A 26,092-nucleotide genomic window follows, 5' to 3' on the forward strand; every position below is an offset into this window, starting at 1 on the left:
TTGTTTGGTAAATTAAAAACAATATTGATCCTCGGAAGTGTGACGTCATATTTCCCACATGGAAATTGCACCGCGCCATATTGTGCACCAGTCGTCTGTGGGTCATGGTGACTTGGGCACAATAAAATCACGAATTTGAAGAATTTTGACATCGCACAGCCAAGGGCTTTACCGTCAAGATGCCCACGTATTTCCAGCGCCCGGAGAATGCCCTGAAAAGGGCAAATGGTGAGTTTGAAGGGTATAAACAACTATTTAAAAACGAGTTCAAATTAAACAGGAAAATCATGACCTGCAGTCCTGCACTCAGTGCCATGCCTGCTGCAGGCATACTTCAGTGTTGCAGTCTAGATATGCACAATTGACCCAACATCAGGGGTATTTTTGGTTCACTACTGCTGGGGATAGAGATTATTTTATTTCGAAAACTTAAAACTGCAGTGCAACAAAATGAACAGATCATTCTCTTTGAACAGCAGAGGCAATTTTGCAGAGGATTCAAATAAAAAAAGGAAAAACAACAACATCATGGTTATCAATTACAATTTAACTGCCAATTCATTGTTGTTGGTTTAATTTCTGAATCTGAGGAGTGTTTTTAATTTTAGGCCCTATGTGGATTTTTTTATCATATTTAAAATATTTATTTATTTTATTTTAATTTATTTATTTATTTAATGTAGGCCCTAATAATAATATTGTTTTATTATTTTTATTTATTTATTTATTAGCTGTTTCGTAGCGAAGCGCAGCGAAACAGCTCTTGTTTATTATTATTATTATTTTTGTGGGGGGGGGGGGGGGGGAGGGTACCGATGTGGATTGTGGCACTTGTTTTACCCATCGTCCTACATGTACACAGCGGTGGTATGGCAGGCTCCTTTTGTGTTGGTCAAATCTTAAACAAGAACGCACCATATGTTTAATTTAAACAAAATTAAATACATGTAACCAGGTTACCATTTCACTTGACTTGAGTACATAAAACTTATTGAAAGGGAAAAGTTTTACCAAAATGAATATTATTTGAAAAAAATAAAATACTAAATTATTTCATATAAATTGAAAAAGTTGTAGGATACAGAAATATTTTCCTCAAAACAGTTTTGAAAAAACCTATGATATGATTCGTTTCAACCCTCTGGCTGATGACTGTAGGAAAGAATTGCAGGGTAAAGTTTTTGCAATTAAGTTGGTCAATGCATAGGTGCGGGAAGGAAATAGTCGTTGCTATGTTATTTCATACCATTTGAGAAAATATCCCATGGAATAGTGAAACTTTCATGTATAGCAATCTCATTGGAAACACTCCAATGACAACACTCCAATTGATAATCGATTTAAAGTTTCTAAACTGGCAAAAAAAGGTGTCTTATTTCTTTAGAAATACCCCCTGCATCGGCAGTAAAAGAGAAAACTTCATTTGTTTAAATTATATCTTTCCGTACTTTTATCCGACTACCAGAATTCATCGATGTCGGCAAGAAGCAGCCGGCTTTGGATGCGCTCTATGATGTCATCAAGAGCAAGAAGCATCGGACATGGCAGAAGATTCACGAGCCAATCATGGACAAGTATCTCACGCTCTGCGTTGAGCTACGAAAGAGCCACACTGCCAAGGAGGGCCTCTACCAGTACAAGAACATTTGCCAACAGGTAAACTTGACACATCATAGAGACTGATGAGTTATGTTTTTTGCGGTTGAAAGAACACCCTTTAGTGTTCTCCCCGTTTTTTTTCCAGAACTGGGAGGAGGGGGTTATTCTAGACCAAAATGTTGTGTCCTCAAGCAAGTTACTAAACGATTATACTGTGTCCTTTGGATGGGATTAAAAACCTTTGGTCCTGTGTAGGCCTGGGCGAATTATTCGAATATCCAGTTAATGGCAAATAGGTTTTTCTATCCGTAACCGCGAATGCCTTTTTTTCTTAACCGTATATCCGCATAGGGCGCGAATAGCTATTTATAAACCGGATAGTTCTGTAATTACAACCGAGTAAGCGGATATTCTTTAATATCTGAATATCCGCGGACGTCGGGCGACAACTGATATGAATGATTTGTCTGAATCCTTATGAAACTTCTATTAAGACGGCATAAAACAGCATAAATTAAGTATTAAACTATGCTCACCTCCGTGAAGAGTTAAAACAATGACATTTCTGACGTAATTTGTTCAAAGATTACAAAAGTTTTCCTTCACGTAGAGTCAATCACGATCAAAAGAAAAAGCAAATAGCCATCTTTAAATTAGATCCGGTCATTTTTATGAATGAACCGAGTGACATTGTCTAAAACTAATATCAATCTGCCCATAAGATCTCATTCACAAACAAACAGCGCCCTCTAGCGGCAAAAAATAGCGCCCTCCAGCGGTGAAAAAACTATTCGAATATCCGGTTAATTTCGGATAGTTGGCCAGCGGTATCCAAATAACAAAATTTCACTATTCGCCCAGCACTAGTCCTGTGTGTTGAGTAACGCATGTAAAAGAACCCAGGGTGTTCATCAAAAAGAGAAGAGGTTACCCTGGTGTTCCTGGTTTGAATGGCTGCATATTGCGCCACATCACTTTGTAAACCAATACATAGTGCTATGAAGGAATATGTATCATACTTCAAAATGTAGATCCACATACCTTGCAGGAAAAATACTGAATAATAAAAATAAACAACGCTTATAAAGCGCCTTACATACATGACTTGACCCCAAGGCGCTGTACACATTCAAAATAGTTGCAAACAAGAGGCAGAAATAACCAAAGAGCATAAAAAAATTCTAAAAATATAGACAACAAAAATGGACCAGCCAATAATTAAAACCATAAACCGAATGTTGAAGTATCTGAGTGTTTGAGTATCTTGAGTGTCACTGAGTGACGGATATGAGCGCTACATAAGATGCAACTATTCTCATGATTATTCCATGTCTTTCCTTTTGTCTCAAGGTGAATGTGAAATCTTTAGAGGATGTTGTGAGAGGCTACCTGCGTCTTGCCGAGGAGAAGACTGAAGAGGCCCGCAAGGCATCGGAACAAACCGTCTTAGACATTGATGATCTGGATAATGTTGCCACACCTGAGAGGTATACATTTCATTTATCTGTTTATTGTTTACTTTTAGAGTCTTTAAGTCTTTAGTACCCTTTTTTTGTATTTTTCTTAACCCTCTTTCCGATCGATGTATTTGCCTGCCCAACTGGCTCATTTTACAAAATACCACTGGAGACTGTCGAAACTAAGTCCACAGTAAAAAAGGCCATGGGGTTTCCACATACATGTAATACTAGCCACATAACAGAAGAACCTGTGCACTCAATGCTATAAGCCTATAAGTTGTGGTTCTGTGTGGAAGTCTGTGGTACATGCACCTGTGTCTAAAAGCATTACATACAAAGCGTGGACCTGGGAACAAAAGAGGTCCACACTATTAGACCACACCAGTCCTTCTTATTTAAAAAGTCACGCGGAAAAAGCACACTTGGATTTTTGCAAGCGTGCGATTTTGCCGAGTGGAAATTTTTTGGTACAGGCTAGGCTGCACGGGGACTGGAACCCAATAAACTAATAGCCATGTTTTTCAAAAAATAAAGGCTTTTTAATATATTCAGAGAGTGGATGTATTCTATATAGATGGACTACTGACTTCTAAATGACTTCTAGACTGCTTGGCCAAGAGGCCCCACTCTTATAGTTCTAAGGTTTTAAATGTCATTAATTTTTGTCTTTTACTCTCTTTTGTCCAGCCTTCTTCTGAGTGCTGTAAGCGGTGAGGACACCCAGGCCCGTACGGACCGGATTATGCTCATACCGTGGGTCAAGTTCCTGTGGGAGTCCTACCGCCAGTGCCTGGATCTGCTCCGTAACAACAACCGTGTAGAGAAGCTGTACCAGGACATCGCTCAGGATGGTGAGTTGTGATCAGTGTTTGCTTATGGCCTTGTCACACGACGAGGCAACTTTTGCAGGCAACTTGGAGGCAACCAACTGCAGTGCTTGCTACAGGACCACTTGGGTAGCACATGAGTCAATTTTAAAACATTGTCTTACGATTCACAAAAGATAAATGTTAACAATCAAATGGGAATGCCTTTTATTCTTGGAGATTGCCTGGAACTGGTTGCCCGTAAATTGCCTCGTGTGACATGACCTTTAGAGGCCTCAAAATAACCCACTGCACACACATCAATTGCTGTGGTTCCCTGTGCTTTTGCTGTGGTGCCGTTTGCAAAGTTCCAATACGAATTTACATTTTCCGCATAGAAGTGTGCCTTACCAGAGGAAAATTTTATGAATGAAATTAAAGGCCTCTTGATTTTGGGTTGACGAAGAAAAATTTACCAGAGCGGGATGTGAACCATTGTCCTTCAGATTAACAGGCTGACACTCCACCAAGTGAGCTATCTAGCCCTATATTGGCGGTCTCCCTGTTTTATCAATAAATGTTCGGGGGTGCCAGTCAGAAGCCAAACAAAGGATAACGGTCGTGTAGCCAGGGATCACTCCCAAGTTTACGTTACAACCTGGGAAGCGGCAGCCAGGAGATTACCATAAGGGGATGCACTATTTTATTTCAGTGTATGTCTTCTATGAAGCAGGTAAAGGGATCGTGGATTGTAGTGTTTGGGTAGAGGAGAGAATAGATCAACGATGCAGTGACTGTTTTTTGTGTAACATCTAAACGTGAACACTAATTCTCTCTTTTTACAGCTTTCCGCTTCTGCCAGAAGTACCAGAGGAAAACTGAGTTCAGGAAGCTGTGTGACAATGTGAGTCTTTATGTAATCTGTTATAATTAATTTGGTCCCAATTTTAATAATGAATATTTTTAAAAAGTTCAGAAGTTTTTGCGATTTGTTTCCTTCTTAACACTGATGGCACTCAACTTTGTGTTCCCATCATGAACTCTATACAATAGCAGAAAAATCCAATCCTAAATTATCGCTTTGTCTACTTTAGTGCAACAAAATGCATCAAGTATGGGATTTTAGTAGACTGCCAAGTGCAAGAAGTTACAGTTAACTTTTACCAACTGGTGCCTATTGGTGCATTTAACATGGTAAGGGTTTGAAGTATAGAAGGAGTATTGTCAGGCGAGGTTTGCGGTAGCACCATGTGAATAAGAACCAGTGGTTGACAACCCAACCTTTTGATCAGTATGCTCTGATCGTCTTCAGGAAAATGCTGGACTCTGGTTGTTGGTATAAACTGGTATATTTTATTTCCATTATCACATTGTGACCAAAATAATAATAATAATAATAATAATAATAACACAGCATTTTTAAAGCGCACTTTATATGTATAACATTCAAAGGTGTGGGTCAAGAACAAGAAGAAAATTGCATAACAATTTACAGGATAAAAACATCTAAGTAGGAAGACAACAGTTAAACAATAATTACAAATTGGAAAATAATCAGAAAGATACAAAATAACAAGAAAAGGGGAATTATACACATTACACATACATGTATATTTGCCTCAAATCTGTAAAACATGTATTAAATTATTTGAATAATATAATCCCATTTTTGTCTTCCAATCATAAAAACGGAGATAATTATATAAAAATGTGTACTTTTTTTACCCTAGTTGAGGAACCATCTTGGTCTGATCCAGAAGCACCAGAGTCAGACGACGGCCATCGATCTGAACAAACCAGAGAGCCAGCAGCTTCACCTTGACACTCGTCTCTTCCAGTTGGACACTGCCATCACTATGGAGCTCTGGCAGGTACGAAACTCTCCCCAAAATGAAACATTGAGACCAATCCAAGAACTGACTCCGCGGTAGTACAGTTAATAACGATCCTATAAGCTAAAGTAGTAGTCCCAGCCAATTTTCTATACCTTCCGCCCGGGTAGTAGTTAAAAAGCAGGACAGTTCTTTTCAGAACTGAGAAGTCTCCCAAACATCCGATAAACCTACTCCGCGGTAGTAGAATAAAGCAAGACAGTTCTCTAAAGAACAAACTCTACCTGGCAAGTAGATACACACATGGTGTTACCGCAAACCAAATATATCTTGATACCTCACCATGCAATGCCTCAAATCATATATTCCCCCAAAATGTTACCCAGAGAGTTGTCTGACGTTGGTAGGATTTAGGAATGCAGTCCCAACTATCAGTTGCTTATCACTGGGCCAGGCATACCAATCTCATTCACTTCAAATTGTTTTGGGTAAAAGTCAATATGGCTATTTGGCAGGTTTTTATATCTGGTTTTCCCAGAATTAAACGCCAGAGAACATTTCTATTCCCCCCTGGACAGGATGCCAGTCCATCTTAAGCACAAAAAGTAGTTGAATATGCTTACCAGAATAAGTTTACAAGCCACACTTTACACTAGCATGTCGTGTGTACAATTTGTGACAATCCTTAACTTTACTTAACTTAAATGCATTTATAAAGCGCTTTAACACCGTTTCAAAGCGCTGTACAGTCAAGAAAAACATTAAAATGCAGGATTAAAAAACATGAGCAAAAATAGCCATATGTTTTTTTAAAAATACACAACAGTTAAAAAAGTAGAAAGAATTTAGTAAAAACATTGCATTACAAACAATCATATTACACAGAATAAAAAACATCATTTTTGCTTAGCATATTATAATTGTTAAGCATTATTCTCTGCTTAAGCAGCTCTATGAAATTGGGTCCTGGGCACTAATGTGAAGTGCATTGATACATTACTGTTAAATGCGCTTTATAAGAACTAGTCTTCCGAATTTCCGAAAATCTACTCGGTGGTTGTAGAGAAGTCCAAAAAATTTACTTAGCGTTAGTAGAATATGAAGCAAGACAAGTTCTCAAAAGAACATAATCTACCCAGCACGTAGATAAACTCATGGTGTTACAGCAAACCAAATATACAAGAACTAGGTATTGTTATTGTTATTATTTACTTTGTCTTGCAGGAGGCTTACAAGGCCGTGGAGGACATCCATAGTCTGATGGGACTCTCAAAGAAGCCCCCGAAGCCCCAGATGATGGCAAACTACTACCAGAAGCTTGGTCTGGTCTTCTGGAAGTCTGGCAACGGCCTCTTCCATGCATGCGCTCTGCACCGTTTGCTGCAGCTGTCTCGTGAGCAGCGAAAGAATCTGACTCAGGAGGAGATACAGAGGTTTGTGCTGGGGGAGGGTGGGGCTGCTTTGTCTTAAAGGAACACGTTGCCTTGGATCGGTCGAGTTGGTCTTTGAAAAGCGTTTGTAACCGTTTTTTATAAAATGCATATGGGTAGGAAGCTGTTGTAAAAGTAGAATACAATGATCCACACAAACATGCCTCGAAATTGCGTGGTTTTCCTTTCACCTCGTCGACTGATACGTCGGCCATTTATGGGGGTCAAAATTTTGACTCCCATAAATGGCCGACCATGTTAGTTCGCACAGTAGAAGGAAAAACACGCAATTTGGAGGCAAACTTGTGTGGATCATTGTATTCTACTTTTAAAACATCTTTCCAACCATATGCATTTTATAAAAAACGGTTACAAGCGCTTTTGTTTTGACCAACTCGTCCGATCCAAGGCAACGTGTTCCTTTAAAGAATCCTTTTTTTTCGAAATGTGGAAACAAAACTATTGACATTTCATTTGAAAGAGCAAGGCAATCGAGTGAAATGGGTACGGGAAATGTTTCAGTTCTTAGTAATTTGAGGTAATCAACCACAAGGGAACTGATTAGGTGAATTTTATATAATTTTGTTTGTAGAAAAATTGACTAGAGTGGGATTTAAACCTGCAACCTCCAGGCTAATGTCAGCGCTCTACCGACTGAGCTTTCTGTCCCTGATGTTGGTGGTCTCCCTATTATGTAGGGGAGACCACCGTCAAAGTCTTGGTTGAATACAGTGGTTTGGTATATTCATCATGAATGTCAAATATGTCCCCATTTAGCACGGTACCAACCTCATCTCTGGCCGCAGCATTCACAAACGCACCCTGAAAAGTTGAGTCTCCAAAAGTCGACAAACTTTAAATGAATCAATGGGGAACTTCAAGCGTATTATTTTGTAGGATGATTACTGCTTTTACCATATTCATAATAAGTAAACTTTGTGATAAATATTTTCTGACAATATTTTCATGTTCATATGACCCTACCTTTAAGGCCGGTTTATAGTCGGTCGCATGATGGTCACGCAATGGAAATCTTGCGCGCGATCGTAAGACTGAGGCCTAAAAACTGTGTTTAGGATCGCGAGTCAAAATTTCCATCACGTGACCATCGTGTGACCGACTTTAAATTGGCCTTTATACTTGAAAGAGTTTGTGCGTTCTTTGAATCATCAGTTCTATAAGCAATGTCTCCTTTGTCTTTCATCTAATCTCATCACAGGATGGCAACCCGTGTGCTTCTAGCCACCCTGGCTGTTCCCATTCTACCTCCCCGTAACGACATTGGGGATATGCTTGACATGGGGGACACTGCAATGGAGAACAAGCGCAAGCTGGCCAACCTCCTGGGACTGCAGCTGCCACCGACCAGATCCCAACTCGTCAAAGACCTGGTAAGAAACAGCTCATTAGAGACACTGAACACTATTGGTAATAGTCAAACCTGTGAAAATTTGAGCTCAATTGGTTGTCGAAGTTGCGAGATAACAATGAAAGAAAAAATACCCTTGTCACACGAAGTTGTGTGCTCTCAGATGCTTGATTTGGAGACCTCCAATTCTAAATCTGAGGTCTCGAAAGCAAATTCGTGGAAAATTACTTCTTTCTCGAAAACTATGGCACTTCAGAGGGAGCCGTTTCTCGCAATGTTTTATACTGTCAACCTCTCCCCATTACTTATGCTAATAATTATTTTGAGTAATTACCAATAGTGTCCATTGCCTTTAAAGGGTATATGTACTTTTTCCTAACAAAAAACACAATGTCCACAGATTTACATTAAACTTACACAGTTTGAGGATTATGATAGTAGAAAGCTTCCCTTGAAATTTTACTTACTGAGGTGCTGTAGTTTTTGAGAAATGAGTAAAAGTGATAATTTTCGTAACAGTTTTAGCATGTAAAAACGTTATGCTATGGTTTTGGTATAATATCATAACTGTTTAAGGGGATTGTACATGCTAAAGTAATTTTGGTCTCATTTTGATCTCTTATTTTGTGACTTGTTTTATTCATTTTTCAAAAACTACACAACCTTAGTTAGTATTATTTGAAGGGAAGATGTCCACTTTCATTAACTTCAAACCCTGTAAGTTTAATGTAAATCTGTGGACATTTTGATAAAGTACCCGAATCCTTTAATGCATAACTTTTTTTAATGTTTTTTTCTAGGACTGTTAGAATTTCCAATTTTAAAAGAAACCCCAAAAACCTGGGACATTTCGATTTTCAGGGGAGGAGTACACATTTTGTTCCATTGTTTTAATCCTATATATAAATGCAGTGGTACACAGTAAAACTAACATGAGATATCACCAAAAATCTTCAGCGAGTTTGTCCACACAGGAAGAATAATCCCTAGTAGAAATACACAATCGGAGGAATGTTACAATTCAATTTTGGAGCGTAAAAACTGAAATCTTTTTCCATAATCACATTTCTTCCGAGTGAAATGTTTCTCAAATTACTTTATACACTATTGAAAGCAGCTGTAGGCTTCCCATTTTTGCCATTCATTTTAAGAGTGACTACCATACTGATACCTTCCCTTTAAAAGGATGGCATTTCATGAGTGTTTGAACCCCATTGAAGTCCAGATTGTTTCAGCCCCAGGTGAAATACAGTGTCATTATATTAGAGCCTACAGGATGTGTACGTATAGGGTATGATCAATTCCTACTTTTTTTTTCGAGGACTAAGTCATACCTAGACACCATATGGAGGTTGAAGGAGCTTGAAAAGAGAGCACGCAGCTATCTCAAGAATGGGAGTTGGCATTGAACGTCCCTGATACTATTTCCTTAGTGTTTGAACGTCTTTTAAAGTCCAGAATGTTTCTTCCCCCTAGGTGAAGTACAGTGTGATTCCGTTTGTGATGCCCCAAGTCAAGGATCTCTATAACTGGTTGGAAGTAGAGTTCCATCCATTGGAGCTGTGCGAGCGTGTGAGTTCAGTCTACAAGATGATCCAAGAAGGTGGTGAAGGTGAACTGAAGCAGTACATTGAAGCCCTGCAAGACAACACCATTATGCGTCTCTTGAAACAGGTAACCACAAGTTTCATTTACTCTGGGCCCAATTTCATAGAGCTGCTTAAAGGCATTGGACACTATTGGCAATAACTAAAAAAACTTGTTAGCATAAAAACTTACTTGGTAACGAGCAAAGGGAGCTTTTGTTAGTACAAAACATTTTGAGAAATGGCGTCTTCTGAAGTAATGTAGTTTTTGGGAAAGAGGTCATTTCTAATTCAACTCATAAAAGACTTTAGCCGAAGCCTTTGATTATGCATCTGAAAGTACACAAAGAAATGCAACAAGGGTGTTTTTCTTTCATTGTTCTCTTGCAAATTCAATGACCAATTGAGTCCAAATTTTCACCGATTTGCTATTTTATGCCTATGTTAGGATACATCAAGTGAGAATGTCACAATTACCAAACTTGTCCAGTACCTTTAAGCACAAAATATCTTGTGGAATTTTACCCCGCGTTCAAGCCTCTTACAATGTGGTATTTCTCTCTACATTTTTGCATCTAGGTCGCTCAGATCTATGAGACGATGTCTTTGTCTCGCCTGGCTGTCCTTGTGCCGTACTCGACGCAGTTTCATCTGGAGAGAGTCATCGTAGATGCTGCTCGCAATGGGGCTGTACAGGTAAGATTGGTTGTGAAGTTTCTCCAGCCTTTTTTTGCATCAGGACAGTCATTAGTTCTTCAGGATGAAGTACGGTCTGAGTAAATCTTAAGGAAACCAGCCCTGGTACTTAAATCTCGTTTGGGCAAGGCATTCTTTTTTATAAAGAAAAAGATGGGAAATTTAAATTGGGGGCGCAAGGGGCACCAAAGCAATGACCAGCGGCAAAGTGGCAATTGGCTATAATTTTGTTTTCATAAAGTATGAGTCATGTTAGAGGAGGCATGATATTCTTTCATACTTAAGTCTGCTTTCTGATGTGTTAGTCCTTGGGAAAAATCTGAAAAATTGTGACTAAATAGCCTGAAATGTATTTTAGAGCCAACGGCATGTGTACATGTAGGTTAGTCCTTTTACTCTTTCTTTTCTCCCCTGATTTTTTTTTTGCCTGGCAACAACAGTGTACAACTACAATCATGTAAAAATAAGCCTAGTACATGCTAACAATGCACCTAGGAGCATAATAAACCTCAAAATTTTCTAGGGTACCATTGTGGGTATCATGTCCCGTGACGTTTCGGCTGCCTCGCTCCGCACTTGCGTTGTGCCTTTGAAAATGTTCCTCTTTTTTTTTCCAACGAGCAGTTGCATGCCTGATAAGGCAATGGTCTGTTTCAGGGAACAATTGGCTCTATTGCCTCCAGGAAGTATCAGGCCTTCAAGGGGCACCAAGGCATGTAGGCATTTGTCCACATCGCTGCTGTGTGAAGTATCAGATTGAATGAAAACCACTAATGAAATTGTCCTTTCGCTTCACAACACCAACAGATCAGAGTGGATCACTCCACAAAGTCTCTCGTGTTTGGCGGGACGGTGTCCATATCCCAGCAGGATGAGCAGATCAGCGAGGGACCACATCTCCAGGATCAAGCCTCCGATCAGATCCGTAACCAGCTCAGCCAGATGTCTATTACTCTGCATAAGGCCATCAAGATCATCCGCCCTATGCATATGGTGGTATGTTTGTTTGTTTGTTTGTTTAGATGATCTTCCCATCAAGGGAACTCGGCAAACTCCCACAAGGGGTTCATAAACACCAAGCTGGCAACAGCCAATCTCTCTCATACAATCATCGGTTTAACATCTATGATTATGAATTACACAATTCAAGAAATTGCGATTCAGTAACTAGATGCCAATGTTTATTCTAGTCATTGTGATTTTAGGGTTTAGCTGGGAGATTCAAACCCACAACCCACATCCTTGCGATTGCAAGTCCTGCAGTCTAACCACTTGACCATGGTGTGTTGTTAAAACCCTGGGCCTAATTTCATAGAGCTGCTTTAGCACAGAAAGTAGCTAAGCACAACAACATTATGCTTACCAGAATAAGGTTACCAGCCAAAATACCATCTCACATGTACTATGTGTTGCTGGTATGCTGCTTAATTTAAGCAAGTTAGTTCTAATTTTCTACTAGTAGAAATTTGGAAATTTGGTTTGGTCCAAAATGTTCGTTCCAATTTTCTGCTTGTAGGAATTTGGTTTGGTGTGAAACGTTCGTTCCAATTTTCTGCTTAGATTCAAAATTTTGAAATTTGCGTTGTTCACTTTCAGACCGCCACTGATGATAAAAATGTAATATGTATCCAAATTTTTGATAGCAGAAAATATTTTTTTTGAAATGGGACTGTATTTGGACGTAAATTCTGCTTTCACTCTACCAGATTGTTTGGAAAAATGGGTTGTCCACTTTTGGTCCTCCATACATGGCGCGCCAATTTGTGGAGTCAAATTTTTTACCCCACAAAATTGTGACCCTGTTTTTGAGTAATGTCACACGAGGCATCTTTTTTTACACATATAAATAAAGATGTGGCGGCTGCCACTGATACTAAGGGCCGCCTATTCTTCATAGCACGTTAATTCCACGATTAAGTCACAACTGCAAAGTCCCTGGTGAATTATTGTCAATGTTTTATTATTTTTTTCGATTAGAAAGAGGAAGAGAATGAGAAGCAAGTGATGATCCAGCACTACCGTCGTACGGCTCGCAAAGAACATGAGCGTATCCTGACTCGTCGCCACATCATTGAGTATCGTAAAGAGAAGCTGGAGAGTATTACCGTCCAGAGGGTAGGTCACGGGGTCAATGGGGTCAATGGGTCAGAGGTCAGTCTCTTGAGGGATTGTCTCAATAATCAGATAATAGAAGTTCTCGGAGCTGCCAACTCCCTGATTTCAGGCCGGTCGTGACACTTGTGTCCCTGAGCAAGACACTTCACTATAATTGCTTCTGTCGGCCCAGGGGTAAATGGGTACCTGCGAGGGTAGAGATGGTTCTTGCGATTGATTTAGCCAAGTAGCGCATTTGAGGTTGTTTACTCCCCAGGGAGCTGAGATAGTTTAAGGAATGATTTCAGGCCCAGTGACCAGGGGTAATAATGTTGGAGCGCCACGAGCGTCACTGCGTGACAGACCTGAGCGCTATATAAAAAGCCATTATTATTATCAGTGACATTTTTTTCCCTTTTTTTTTTATCCTGCAGGAAAAGGAGGAGCAAGAAGTCATTGAGAAGCAGCAGCGCAACCAGCGTGAGATGGAGGAGAAGCGTCTGGAGAGAGAGGCACAGGAGCGTCAACGTAAGAAGGAACAGGAGAAGGTGGAGGAGATTCAACGCTCACAGGCCAGGGAGAGAATTAAGATGCTCAAGCAGTCCACGGTCAGCCAGAAGGTCTTCAAGAAACTCAACGAAGAGGTAGGATGATTGACCGCGAATCCGCTGCGTCTCCACCCCCAGTAAATGATTTGTTGAGGCCCTTTACCTTTGGTTTTTCAGCAATTTGCAACAGCTAAGGCTAATAATAAAACACCTGTAATTCTCCCAGTGAACATCCCGCCTCCTTCCCGCCTTCGTGCATCACCAAGCTAATCTGCATCCGCAGTACTTAAGCAGCATGCAGCATCACAGTCCAGCTTTCTCCAGAAGAGCATACTGATTGAATCGTCCAGTTGAAACCAACAGGTCTTTTTAGAACCACCCCAACTCATTGAGAGATGTTCATTATTCAATTGTTGCACGCTGTGACGGGGTCCATGGCGTTTTGTACACCCGAGGGGGAAAATGGCACCCGAGGCGATGCCGAGGGTGCCATTTTCCCACGAGGGTGTACAAAACTCATGGACCCCAATTACAGCGTGCAACAATTGTTTTGTTATACCCTGGTAACATTATTATTCCTCTTCTCAAAGTTCTTTTACTATCTTCAAACATTATTACGACGGAGTATTCATTGTTTAATAAGCAGACAAACAAGAAACAATTCCTTACTGTTCCCTTGAACCCGCGGTTGTTTCGTACACAGTGCTGGAAATCGACCAACACTGGGAACGATCAAGGTGATGTAAAACGGTGTACATCACTTTTCATGTTATCCGACCCCGGAGCCATGTAACATGCGTTTTTGTTACACGTCACGTGATGGGTTCTCGACCAATCAAACTTTACAGTTTGTTACCGAGGTATAACAATACCGAGGTATAACAATACATATTGTTATCGCAAACTTTTTCATATCGTATTCCCACAATACAAAGTTTCTAATCCTACTTATCTGCTGAAGCGTTAAATTGGCTACTGTGAATGACGGGCGAATATTCCGTCTTAGAGAACTGCTTGGTACTAAACTCTGATTCGATATTTTACCTTCAGGAATTGGAGAAGCTAGATCCGGATGAGATCATGGCCAAGCACGTTGAACAGCTTGAAGTGGAGAAGAAGGAGCTACAGATGCGTCTGAAAGCCCAGGAGAAGAAAGTGGATTTCTTTGCCAGAGCCAAGCGCGTTGAGGAGATTCCTTTGTTGATCAAGCAGTACGAGGAGCAGTCTGTCAGTGATAGGAAGCTGTGGGAAGAGATGGAGGAGCAGAGGGTAGGTGGAGGTTTCATCTTGTGGCGTGTCACTGCCTAGCGGTTCAGAGCACCGAACTTAAGCTCTGGGTCCAATTTCACAAACCCTGTAAGCACAAAAACTTGCTGAACAAAGAATAGTATTGCTTAGCAGAATTAGGTTACTAGCTCAAATTACATTATTTATTGCTGAACAGCTTTATGAAAATGGGCCTTGGTGTTTCTGATCAGCAGAGTGATGGTTCGAGTGCCAGCCGTGACACTTGTGTCCTTAAGCAAGACACTTGACCATGATTGCTTCGCCAGGCTTCTGATGGATGATACCCAAGCCTACATCCATATGGACTGTAAAGGGGGTAACCCTGTTTCAGCCATAAGAGTAGGTGGCAACGGCCCCTAGAAAAATAGTTGATTTGTAGCCCACACCTTGAACTGGCCTTCATGCTTTGTGTGTCTGGCTACTTGCATAAAAAAAGAGAGTAAAATAATGGATGGTGGTGTGTTGATTGCCGAGCAGTCAAGCAAACTGGACCCAAGCTCTGGGAGTAACAGTCACAAATTGCATTGAATTCTTGGTGTATAGGCATTTGACCTGGTTTTGCTTAACAAGATTTTCACAAGCTTAGCAAGATTTTCACAAGCTTTGCAAAATTTTTGCAAACATAGCAAAAGTTTTACAAGCACAGCAAGGTTTTTTCAAGCTAAGCAAGATTTTCACAAGCCTAGCGAGATTTTCACAACCTTAGCAACGTTTTCACAATCTTAGCAAATTTTGTGTTTAATGTTAAAAATTAATAGAGTTAAAGGCAGTGGATACTATTGGTAATTACTCAGAATAATTATTAGCATAAAACCTTTAACCTTTTTTGGCGATGAGTAATGGGGAGAGGTTGATGGTATAAAACATTGTGAGAAACGGCTCCCTCTGAAGTGCCATAGTTTTCGAGAAAGAAGTAATTTTCCACCAATTTGATTTCGAGACCTCAGATTTAGAACTTGAGGTCTTGAAATCAACCATCTAAACGCACACAACTTCATGTGACAAGGGTGTTTTTTTCTTTCATTATTATCTCGCAAGTTCGATGACTGAAATTTTCACAGGTTTGTTATTTTATGCATATGTTGAGATACACTAACTGTGAAGGCTAGTCTTTGACAATTACCAACAGTGTCCACTGCCTTTAATTTATTTATTTATTTCTGGAATTGCAGTACTTGTTTTGTTCTTTAGGAATTCATTCAATTTTTCTTTGTGCTATATTCTGCAGATCATTGAGGCAACCAGTGAGAGAAAGGAGTCACTAGCTTGTAAAGAACGTCTATCTCGCATGGCGGAGGATAAGAAGAACTTTGCTGAAATGCTGGAGCAGACCCGCTTCAGTATATACAAGGTAGGGGGAAACAGAATTACAAGGAGCAAGTTCGAGTGGGCACATTTAGTCGACCTGTGGATAACTACTGACCAGCAGCGTACATGCACAGTAACGCACTTACTCGATTGACTCATTTGGAGTCTAGTCAACCTTCCGCCTTTTCGCTTTAGTGTCACTGGTTCCCCTCTGCGCTTTACACATGTTAGAATGGAACATGCTGTTGGGACCAGTGAAGAAACCATGGTCTCAAAGCTGGTTCCAAATGTCGACCACAGTAGTCAACCAATGGTTGACCAGCCTGGGTTCGAGTGCAAATGGTCAACATTTTGGATCGAATTCTCAAGGTCCAGTGTACTTGACCAACCTACTGACTTTTCATAAAACGAATCGTAACTTGTGCTTCAAATTCGACAGATATGCATTATTCACTCCTAGAAGTAGACAAACTTGGGGTGTCGGCCCCCTAGAGTCTGGAGTAGTCTTCCTCACAACATCAGACCAAACACCTTAGGGATTCTTGCCAGTAAGTGCTTTGTGGACAATGAGCATCAGCTTGAAGATGATTCGTTGAGAGATAAGGAGTCAGTGAAGTTATTTCAGGATCTAGATGGGTTAGAATTTTTTTTTTCAAATTTGTGTGGATCTTTCTTCTCTCTTTAGGAAAAGCTGGCCGAGTATGAGCAGCTGGAGAAGGAGGAACGTGGCAAACGTCTTCAGGAGAGGAAGAATCGTCGTAAGGAGGAACGCCGTCTTAAATGGCTCAAGGAGAAAGAGGAAGAGGAACAACGCAAGAAGGACGAAGAATTGAAACGAGGTCAGTAGAATTTGTGTTTGTTCTTGTACTTTTTGTCCTCTGCAGGGCTCAAATTTTAACCCTGGACCGAAGACATGAGGCAAGTAGTTTCAGGCCTTGAATTTTGCTTTTTTTAAGGGTACAGCGATTTCTCTCTGGTCAGGGGTACCTCTTTGAGGTAAATATAAACTTGGACAGGAACCCTTGCACAGGGCACCACGGCGGTTGCTGTGGGTGCCTTGGGTGACTTTAAGGCCAGTTGTTTTTATGTCGGGCAAGTAAATTTATGAGACAAGTACGGCAGTCTTTTTTTTTTTTATCAATTCACCTCGCTGTGTAAACATCTTGAGTAGAAACAAATTGTGTTTAAAGGATTCAAGTGCTTTTTTAACATTTCCAAAGATTTACATTAAACTTACAGGGTTTGAAGATAATGATAGTGGAAAGCTTCCCTTCAAATATTACTAACTAAGGTTGTGTAGTTTTTGAGAAATTAGTAAAACTAGTCACAAAATCATTTTGGTCTCATGAGACCAAAATTATTTTAGCATGTAAAATCCCCTTAACCAGTTATGATATTATACCAAAACCATAGCATAACTGGTTAATACGTTTAAACATGCTAAAACTGAGACGAGAGTTATTACTTTTACTCATTTCTCAAAAACTACAGCACCTCAGTAAGTAAAACTTCAAGGGAAGCTTTCTACTATCATAATCTTCAAACTTTAGTTGTTTAATGTAAATCTGTGGACATTGTGTTTTTTGTTGGGAAAAAGTACATAGACCCTTCAAATGTTGATTTTGAGTTTGAAAAATACCTTTCAATTCTGTTGATAAATGAAGTATACTTAACACCCCAAAAGATAGTTGAGATTAATCTTATTAATTTGCTTAAAAAAAAACCACAGTTATGCATGCTATTTCTGTGTCAGGACTCCAGAAGTGTTTTCATTTTGATTCAGGTCTTGAAACATTTGATTCTGCAGTCATGTGAATTTTCTCTCAAATTGGAGCCATGTAGAGGTTGTTTTAGGCTGCTAGCATGCATGGCATGAAACATCTCAAAACTTTCCTGTTCAATGATTGATCGCTAAGGACCAACTGTCTTCCATCTTAGTAGTGCCTTTACTTAATTGCGAAATATTATACTGTTTCTTAAAAAAGCGCTGTGTTACCCTGTGTAAGAGTGCCCTATGAATGCCTGTTATCATTATTATGATTATTATTATGACGTGGGTATATTCTTTTAAAACTCCCTGGTGAGCGAACAAGGTGCTTACAGTTAGCACTGAGGGGTTAATTTAACACAAACTCTTAAAGGAACACGTTGCCTTGGATCGGTCTTTGAAAAGCGTTTGTAACCATTTGTTATAAAATGCATACGGTTAGAAAGATGTTTTAAAAGTAGAATACAATGATCCAAACACATTTGCCTCGAAATTGCGTGGTTTTCCTTTTACTTAGTGAACTAACACGGTCGGCCATTTATGGGAGTCAAAAAATTGACTCCCATAAATGGCCAACCCTGTTTGTCGACGAGGTAAAAGGAAAACCATGCAATTTCAGGATCATTATATACTACTTTTAAAATATCTTTCTAATCATATGCATTCTATAACAAACGGTTACATACGCTTTTCAAAGACCAACTCGACCGATCCAAGGCAACGTGCTCCTTTAACCCATATGTGTATAAATGGGAGCCTGAAGTAGACAATAGAGTTGTAAGTGCCTTGCTCAATACAAGGACCCAATTGAAATCACCGGGAATCTAACCCACACTTTGACAATTCAGGCAATCAGAACTTGAGTCCCGTGCAATAGATCGCTCGGTCTCTACGTATTGCTTGATGAAATTTGTCATCACTTTTACAAATGTATCCAATGTATCGAATTTTATTGATATACATGTACATGTATGTAGGCCATACATGTACATGTATGTAGGCATGAGGTGCTAGCCAAGGGTGGTCACACGAAAATCCTGAAATTGGAATTCCAGAAAGATGTCGTACTCATTGTTTTGTTTTAATGTGAATTTCAGCTCGTGAGGAGGAGCAGGAGAGGCAAGAGGAAGAATATCGCAAGAAGGTTGAGGCTTTCCAAGAACAAGAGGCCAAACAACAAGCAAGGTAGGAAGAATGAGTCTAAAGTTCTTGTCCTTACCTCTTGATACTTGTTAAAACTCACCTTTTTACACAACTCCCAACGTCTACTTGGGCAACATTTATTGGGTCATCTGTACACCGCTACATGTAACATGAGAGAAATGTTACTGTCAGTAACACTTCTCAGAAGTGTCTTCAGTGGCCCGTTCTGTATCATTTAGAACCATAAAATCACCGGAATTTTTTTGGACCCCAAATGTGAAAATTAGACCATGCCGGCATGGCGTTTGATTTTTTAAATTTTTGACCAAAAATCCAAACTCACAAAATTCTCAATAAATTTGAAATTTGTGGTTGTATTCCTTTTCCACATTGATGAAATGTCTTCAGTAGTCCGTTCTGTATCATTTGGGACCATAAAATTTTTGGACAATTTTTTTACCCCAAATGTGATAATTAGACCATGGCAATACATACGTACATACATGTACATGTACCTTTAGTATTTTCGACCAAAAATCCAAATCATAACATTCTCAATAAATCTGAAATTGTTGCCTGTATACCTATTCCGCCCTGATAAAATGTCTTCAGTATTCCATTCTGTATCTTTTGGAACCATAAAATCACCAGAATTTTGTTGACCCAAAATCTGAAAATTTGACCATGGCAGATTTTTTTACAATTTTTGACCAAAAATCCAAACTCACAAAATTCTCAATAAATCTGAAATTTGTGGTTGTATTCCTATTCCGCATTGATGAAATGTCTTCAGTAGTCCGTTCTGTATCATTTGGGACCATAAAATCTTTGCACAATTTTTTGACCCCAAATGTGAAAATTTGACCATATTTTTGTATTTTCGACCAGAGATCTAAATCATAACATTCTCAATAAATCTGAAAATTGTGGTTGTATACCTATTCAGCACTGATAAAATGTCTTCAGTAGTCCGTTCTGTATCATTTGTAACCATAAAATCACCGGATTTTTTTTTTACCCCAAACGTGAAAATTTGACCATGCTGGCATGGCAGATTTTTTTAAATTTTTGCCCAAAAATCCAAACTCACAAAATTCTCAATAAATTTGAAATTTGTGGTTGTATTCCTTTTCCGCATTGATGAAATGTCTTCAGTTGTCCATTCTGTATCATTTGGGACCATTAAATCTTTGAACAATTTTTTGACCCCAAATGTGAAAATTAGACCATGCCCGCCGAATGGCATATTTTTGTATTTTCGACCAAAGATCCAAATCATAACAGTCTCAATAAAAATGAAAATTGTGGTTGTATACTATTCAGCACTGATAAAATGTCTTCAGTAGTCCGTTCTGTATCATTTGGAACCATAAAATCACCAGAATTTGTTTGACCCCCAAAACTGAAAATTAAACCACGCCAGGCATGGCAGACTTTTTGGTTATTTTATACCAACAATCCAAACTCACAAAATTCTCAACAAATCTGAAACTTGTGATTGTACTCCTATTCCGCATTGATAAAATGTCTTCAGTATTCCATTCTGTATCTTTTGAGGAATTTATCGAAAAATCCAAACTCACAAAATTCTCATAAAACTGCACATCAAACTTTGGGGGATAAAAGTGTTCTCTTTGTCCATAACTGCAGTATCCAAGAAAGTTTTTATCGCCATTAACTTTTTATCAAATGTATACACCCTTAAAACTTTGTTGATGTTTGTTTGTGCTTTTCAGGATGAGAGAGATCGACGAACGCCTCGAAAGAGAGAAGGAAGAACGAGTGCAGTTGGCAATGAAGAGCAGTCAACAACAACAACCTTCTGAGGATAAATGGCGTCGACGTCAAGTGAGCGATATGCCGAGGGAGAGGGAGAGAGAGAGACAACCTACGAATGATGATGCTAAATGGAGACGGTCTGCACCTGCCGATGAAAAGTAGGTGTCAAATGGATAAGTGTGAAAGCCTGGCTCATACTTCTTGTAAATGCTTTTTGCTATGTGATGTTCTTGTGTCACAATTGGAATAGCAGTTAGCAATATGTACCAAATATTGCATCACCAAAATTAGCTTCGCAGGAAGGACATTTCAAAAGCAGTATGTACCGATTACTGCGTCACCAAAATTTGTTTCGCATTTGCCAGAAGTATTTAGCGAGCTGAAAGGGAAGGTACACGTTTGGGTATTGTCAGAGACCAGTCTTCTCACTTGGTGTATCCCAACATAAGCATAAAATAATGTGCCTGTGAAAATTTGAGCTAAATTGGTTATCGAAGTTGCGAGAAAATGATGAGCGAAAAAACACCCTTGTTGGACGAATTTGTGTGCTTTCAGATAGGAATAATAGACTTCTGGCTAGAAGTCTTTTATTATGTTAGTGAGAAATTACCTCTTTCTCAAAATCTATGCTACTTCAGAGGGAGCCGTTTCTCACACTGTTTTATACTATAAACAGCTCTCCAATGCTCGTTACCAAGTCAGTTTTTAAGTTAGTATTTGTTTTGGGTAATTACCAAACGTGTACGGGACATTGTCAAAATGAGTCCAGGAAAACCAGCAGACAAGTATCGTCCAGGATAAGGTTTTTTACCCGTCGTTCTATCATCTTGTTTGAAATTGGGTGTTGGAGAATTCACAGGGCCTTGGGTTTCACTTTTGTTTACAAACCATAGAGACTTAGATCGCTACCCACCTTGTTGGTGGAGGAACTGTGTTATCTTAATCCCCTACTAATATTCCTTTGTACTCTGCCCAGCTGTGGTGCCTCCAACAATTATCAACTAGTGTACAGATCCCCTACTAAGAAAGGGGGTTTCCAGCCTGTGTACGCTTTATAAAAATAAAATTTTTGTTTTGTCAATTTGAATACCAGTACTTACTGTAGAAAGCAAGCAGGAAATATTTATCAAAATAATGTTTTTTTTTTCTTTATAGACTTGCTGATAGACCTGCTGAGAGACCTGCTGAGAGTCGTCCATGGCGCCCTTCCAGAGAGAATCGAGAGAAGCAAGATGTTTACCGACCCCCTCACCGTGAAGAAAGAGATGACCCCCAGCAGAATGAACCTGAAGAGGAGCCCCGACAAGAGGCCAAACCAGAAGTTAGTGGAGAGGTACGGAGGAACCCGTACAGAAATGAAGAGGAAGAGAGGGAGTATCAACAAAACCGTCGCGACAACTACCGCGACATACGCATGGATGATCCAGAGTTCCGTCGCAGCGCCGGTATCAAGGACGACTTTGATGGACCCAGCAAAGACCAGAATGATGCGAGAGAAGCTCCTGAACAGAGACGCGTGGAGTCTGGTCCGCCACCTAGCGATCGTGACCAACCGCAGCGTAGCTATCAACAGGAGGAGCGCTCTGGGCAAAATGATGATGACCGCAGTCAGCCGGCCTACTCCAGTGAAGAGCGCCCTCGGGAGATACGACGCAACTTTGGTGATAGGGGGTCCGGAAGGGATGGGGGGAATTATGGTAGAGGGATGGATGACAGGGATGATCGTGGTGGTAGGGATGACCGTGGTTTTGGTGGTAGAGAGGATCGCGGATTTGGTGGAAGGGAGGAACGTGGTTTTGGTGGGAGAGATGAGCGTGGTGGCTTTGGTGGCAGGAGAGATGAACGTGGTGGCTTCGGTGGTGGTAGGGACGATCGTGGTGGCTTTGGCAGTGGTGGCTTTGATCGTCGCGGTGGTGGTGGTAGTGCCTTTGGAAGCAGAGATGACCGTGGGTTTCAGAGAGAGGAGAGAGGTGGCTTCAGACAGGACCGAAGAGGCGACTCTCGTTGGGGAGATGACCGACGTGAGGAGAAGTCCTGGGGTAGAGACGCTCGAGGTGGAGGTTCCAGGGAAGAGCCAGGACGCAATTGGCGTGAAGACCGTGGCCAATCTCGAGATGAACGAGCCCCAATACGTCGAGGAGGTGATGATCGTCGAGGAGGTGATGATTGGGGGCGGGGAGGAGGCCGTGACCGTGGTGGACAGGAACCCCGGCGGGATGATGGTCAGTGGCGTCAAGGTGGTCGGGATCGAGGAGGACCACCCCAACCATCTGAGGATAAATGGCAACGCAGCGCACCTAAGCAGGACGTGTCCTCTGAGCAGCGGCCGTCCAAAAACATCCAGCGAGAAGCTCCTCCTCCTCGTAAGCAGGAAGCAGAGCCGGAGAGCAAGCCTGCACCTGCACCTTCCAAGAAGTCTGAAGAGGAAGGTTGGGAGACGGTAAGGCGTCGCTAAACCTGCATCATAACCATCCTGAGATTCTTCAGGGAATTAGACAAAATGTCAACTTAATCAAGTTTCTTGAAAAGTTGTTTCAATGGAATTTCTTTTTGCAAAAATGTATCCAAATGATTTTTTCCCCCCTCCTTTATCGTATCAAGTTTGGACAATGGGTGATTATTTTCTGCAAGTCATAATAATAATAATAATAATAATAATAATAATAATAATATTAATAAGACTTGTAATGCGCACATATCCACCCTGCTGGGTGTTCAAGGCCCAAGTCATGGGAACAATGTTACTCCAGATTCACAAATTTGCTGTCAGGCAATGTTATGGTGGGACAGAAATGTTTAGGACTTGCATGTTTTTTCTTCTTCTTTAAAAACATGATTATTTCAATGCGACCCTTTCCCTCCTTTCCTATTCAAACTTTACTTGTCAGTCTTCACAACCGAAACCGATTTTCCCAAGAATAATTGTTATATTCCAAATAAATGAATTTGGTGCTTTTTTGTTTATTCCTGCTATCAAAAATTATCGTAAAGTTTTACCTTAATATGTTGACGTACATATAGGCACTTTTATCATAAAATGTATGTTTATTTAAATATCTAATTTCATGATAATGTTACTGTTCTAAACACCCCCCCCCCCACCAATTAAAAAAAACAAAAAAACACCCAAAACTAACAAATGCGGAAGAATGACATAACAGACCAAGTTCATTAGGGTAGATTTTGAATTAACGCACATGTTAACGCACATGTTAACGCACATATCATGTTTATTGGTACTCCTAAAATACATTTGCAGTTGATTTGAGAGAAGTTTTACACGTTAGCACAAGGCTTTAAACTTCACTCTTGGAAAGTTTACAGCATTTTTTCTCTGGCAAGGGGCACTTTTATGGGGAAATTGTATGGGAACCATTGGAGTGCACCACCGCAAATTCACAAGGTACCAAGATGATTGCTGTGGGTGCCGTTGGTTATTTTGAGGTCTTTAACTTCATTGGTCTGATTGCTCAAAGTCCTCATGACCTTTAAAGGCAGTGGACACTTTTGGTAATTACTCAAAATAATTATTAGCATAAAACCTTTCTTGGTGACGAGTAATGGGGAGAGGTTGATGGTATAAAACATTGTGAGAAACAGCTCCCTTTTCGAGAATGAAGTAATTTTCCACGAATTTGATTCCGAGACCTCGAGTTTAGAATTTGAGGTCTCAAAATCAAGCATCAGAAAGCACACAACTTTGTGACACAAGGGTTTGTTGTCTTTCATTAATATCTTGCAACATCGACGACCGATTGTGCTCAAATTTTCACAGGTTTATTTTATGCATATGTTGAGATACACCTACTGTGAAGGCTAGTCTTTCACAATAGCCATTAGTGTCCACTGCCTTTAAAGGAGAGTGCTGTGTCTGCTTGAGGAAGTAGGGCAAGTTTTCTGGTAACCTGTATGTGTATGTGTATTTTATGGGTAGTCACCGTCTCTCAAAGTCTGGTTCATACTTTTGGTCCCAATTACATAGAGCTGCTTAATGGTAAATTTTGCGCTTGCTGTCGGTTTTCTAGCACACAATAAAACCATGATTAACTTCCGGTGCTTACTTTATGAAAATGAATGAGGTACGATGTAAATCCTTAGTGAGCGTGTAAGCTAATGCGTGAAATACGTTCACGGTGAAGCATATTTTTCTGCTATAGTTAGCACGAAGATTTGCTTGTAAACCATTTAGCAGCGCAATGAAATTGGCCCATTTGTATCGCAAAAGAGAAGCAATTTTTCTTATTACACATTTGAAGAAAACAAATTAAGAAAATTATGTGTTGTATTTTTGCATCAAGGAACATTTACAGTGGTTAGATATAAACCCAGCTGAACCCTTGATGGTAGTCATTGTACTGAACAATATGTTTCTTTTTTTTGTTTACCCCCATCAAAATTGCTTACTGTGGGGGGAAATATTTCTCTATTTAGCCTTCAAGTTAGTGTAGATTAGCATGTGACATTTATTTCAATTATAGCTAATTACTGTCTAAAATTGTCAAAATAAACAATTAAGATGCAAGTGGTATAATATAAGTGAAGTCTCTTTGCAGTATTATTCAATATTCATAAATACCTCGGACAGTTTCGCTATTCCTATTGGTGGAGAGCGCGTCAGGTTAGGGTGTTTAAACCTTTGATAATGACCAGCGTTTATAACCGGTTGTGAGCGGATACTCCGCGCTAGTCTTGATGCAAGACGTTTCTTGCCTAAAAATGTATACACGCAAATTTTGCCTAAAATGTTTACAATTTTGCCTAAAATGTTTACAAGGCTTGTGATACTTGGCAAATTCTGCCTATATAATGTTTACAAGGCTAAAGCCTTGTCTTACTTAGCAAATTTTGCCTAAAATGTTTACAAGCCTTGTGATACTTAGAGAAAATTTTGCCTAAAATGTTTACAAGGCTTAGCCTTGTGATACTTAGCAAATTTTGGCTCAAATGTTTGCCTAAAATGTGTACAATGCCTTGTGATACTTAGCAAATTTTTCCTAAAATGTCTTGTGATACTTAGCAAATTTTGCCTAAAATGTTTACAAGGCTATAGCCTTGTGTTACTATGCAAATTTTGGCTAAAATGTTTACAAGGCTAGCCTTGTGATATTTAGCAAATTTTGGCTAAAATGTTTACAAGGCTATAGCCTTGTGTTACTATGCAAATTTTGGCTAAAATGTTTACAAGGCTATAGCCTTGTGAAACTTAGCAAATTTTGCCTAAAATGTTTACAAGGCTATAGCCTTGTGAAACTTAGCAAATTTTGGCTAAAATGTTTACAAGGCCTTGTGTTACTATGCAAATTTTGGCTAAAATGTTTACAAGGCTAGCCTTGTGATACTTGGCAAATTATGGCTAAAATGTTTACAAGGCTATAGCCTTGTGTTAC

At 39.8% G+C, this 26,092-nt stretch overlaps 1 protein-coding gene across 1 annotated transcript; it reads left to right on the forward strand.

The window, feature by feature from the left end:
• The first annotated feature begins 85 nt into the window (after nucleotides 1-85).
• LOC139940462 (eukaryotic translation initiation factor 3 subunit A-like) lies at nucleotides 86-25,682 on the forward strand. Its single transcript, XM_071936730.1, has 19 exons — nucleotides 86-228; nucleotides 1,466-1,656; nucleotides 2,950-3,086; nucleotides 3,747-3,910; nucleotides 4,711-4,769; nucleotides 5,596-5,736; nucleotides 6,922-7,130; nucleotides 8,347-8,518; nucleotides 9,973-10,170; nucleotides 10,662-10,778; nucleotides 11,586-11,774; nucleotides 12,756-12,893; nucleotides 13,307-13,516; nucleotides 14,471-14,689; nucleotides 15,936-16,058; nucleotides 16,701-16,854; nucleotides 18,881-18,968; nucleotides 20,663-20,863; nucleotides 21,861-25,682. Exons 1-19 carry the CDS (start codon nucleotides 180-182, stop codon nucleotides 23,158-23,160), a joined length of 4,059 nt encoding a protein of 1,352 aa, XP_071792831.1. The 5' UTR covers nucleotides 86-179; the 3' UTR covers nucleotides 23,161-25,682.
• The last annotated feature ends 410 nt before the right edge of the window (nucleotides 25,683-26,092 follow it).

Source organism: Asterias amurensis, chromosome 8, assembly GCF_032118995.1.
Source record: "Asterias amurensis chromosome 8, ASM3211899v1".
Lineage (NCBI taxonomy): Eukaryota > Metazoa > Echinodermata > Asteroidea > Forcipulatida > Asteriidae > Asterias > Asterias amurensis.

What these genes read in the sequence shown, in the direction of transcription:
- LOC139940462 (XM_071936730.1), top strand. Translation starts at nt 180, where the DNA reads ATGCCCACGTATTTCCAGCGCCCGGAGAATGCCCTGAAAAGGGCAAAT. An exon ending in TCCGCCCTATGCATATGGTG is followed by an intron (nt 11,775 to 12,755) that starts GTATGTTTGTTT and finishes TTTTTCGATTAG; the next exon opens with AAAGAGGAAGAGAATGAGAA. An exon ending in CCCGCTTCAGTATATACAAG is followed by an intron (nt 16,059 to 16,700) that starts GTAGGGGGAAAC and finishes TTCTCTCTTTAG; the next exon opens with GAAAAGCTGGCCGAGTATGA.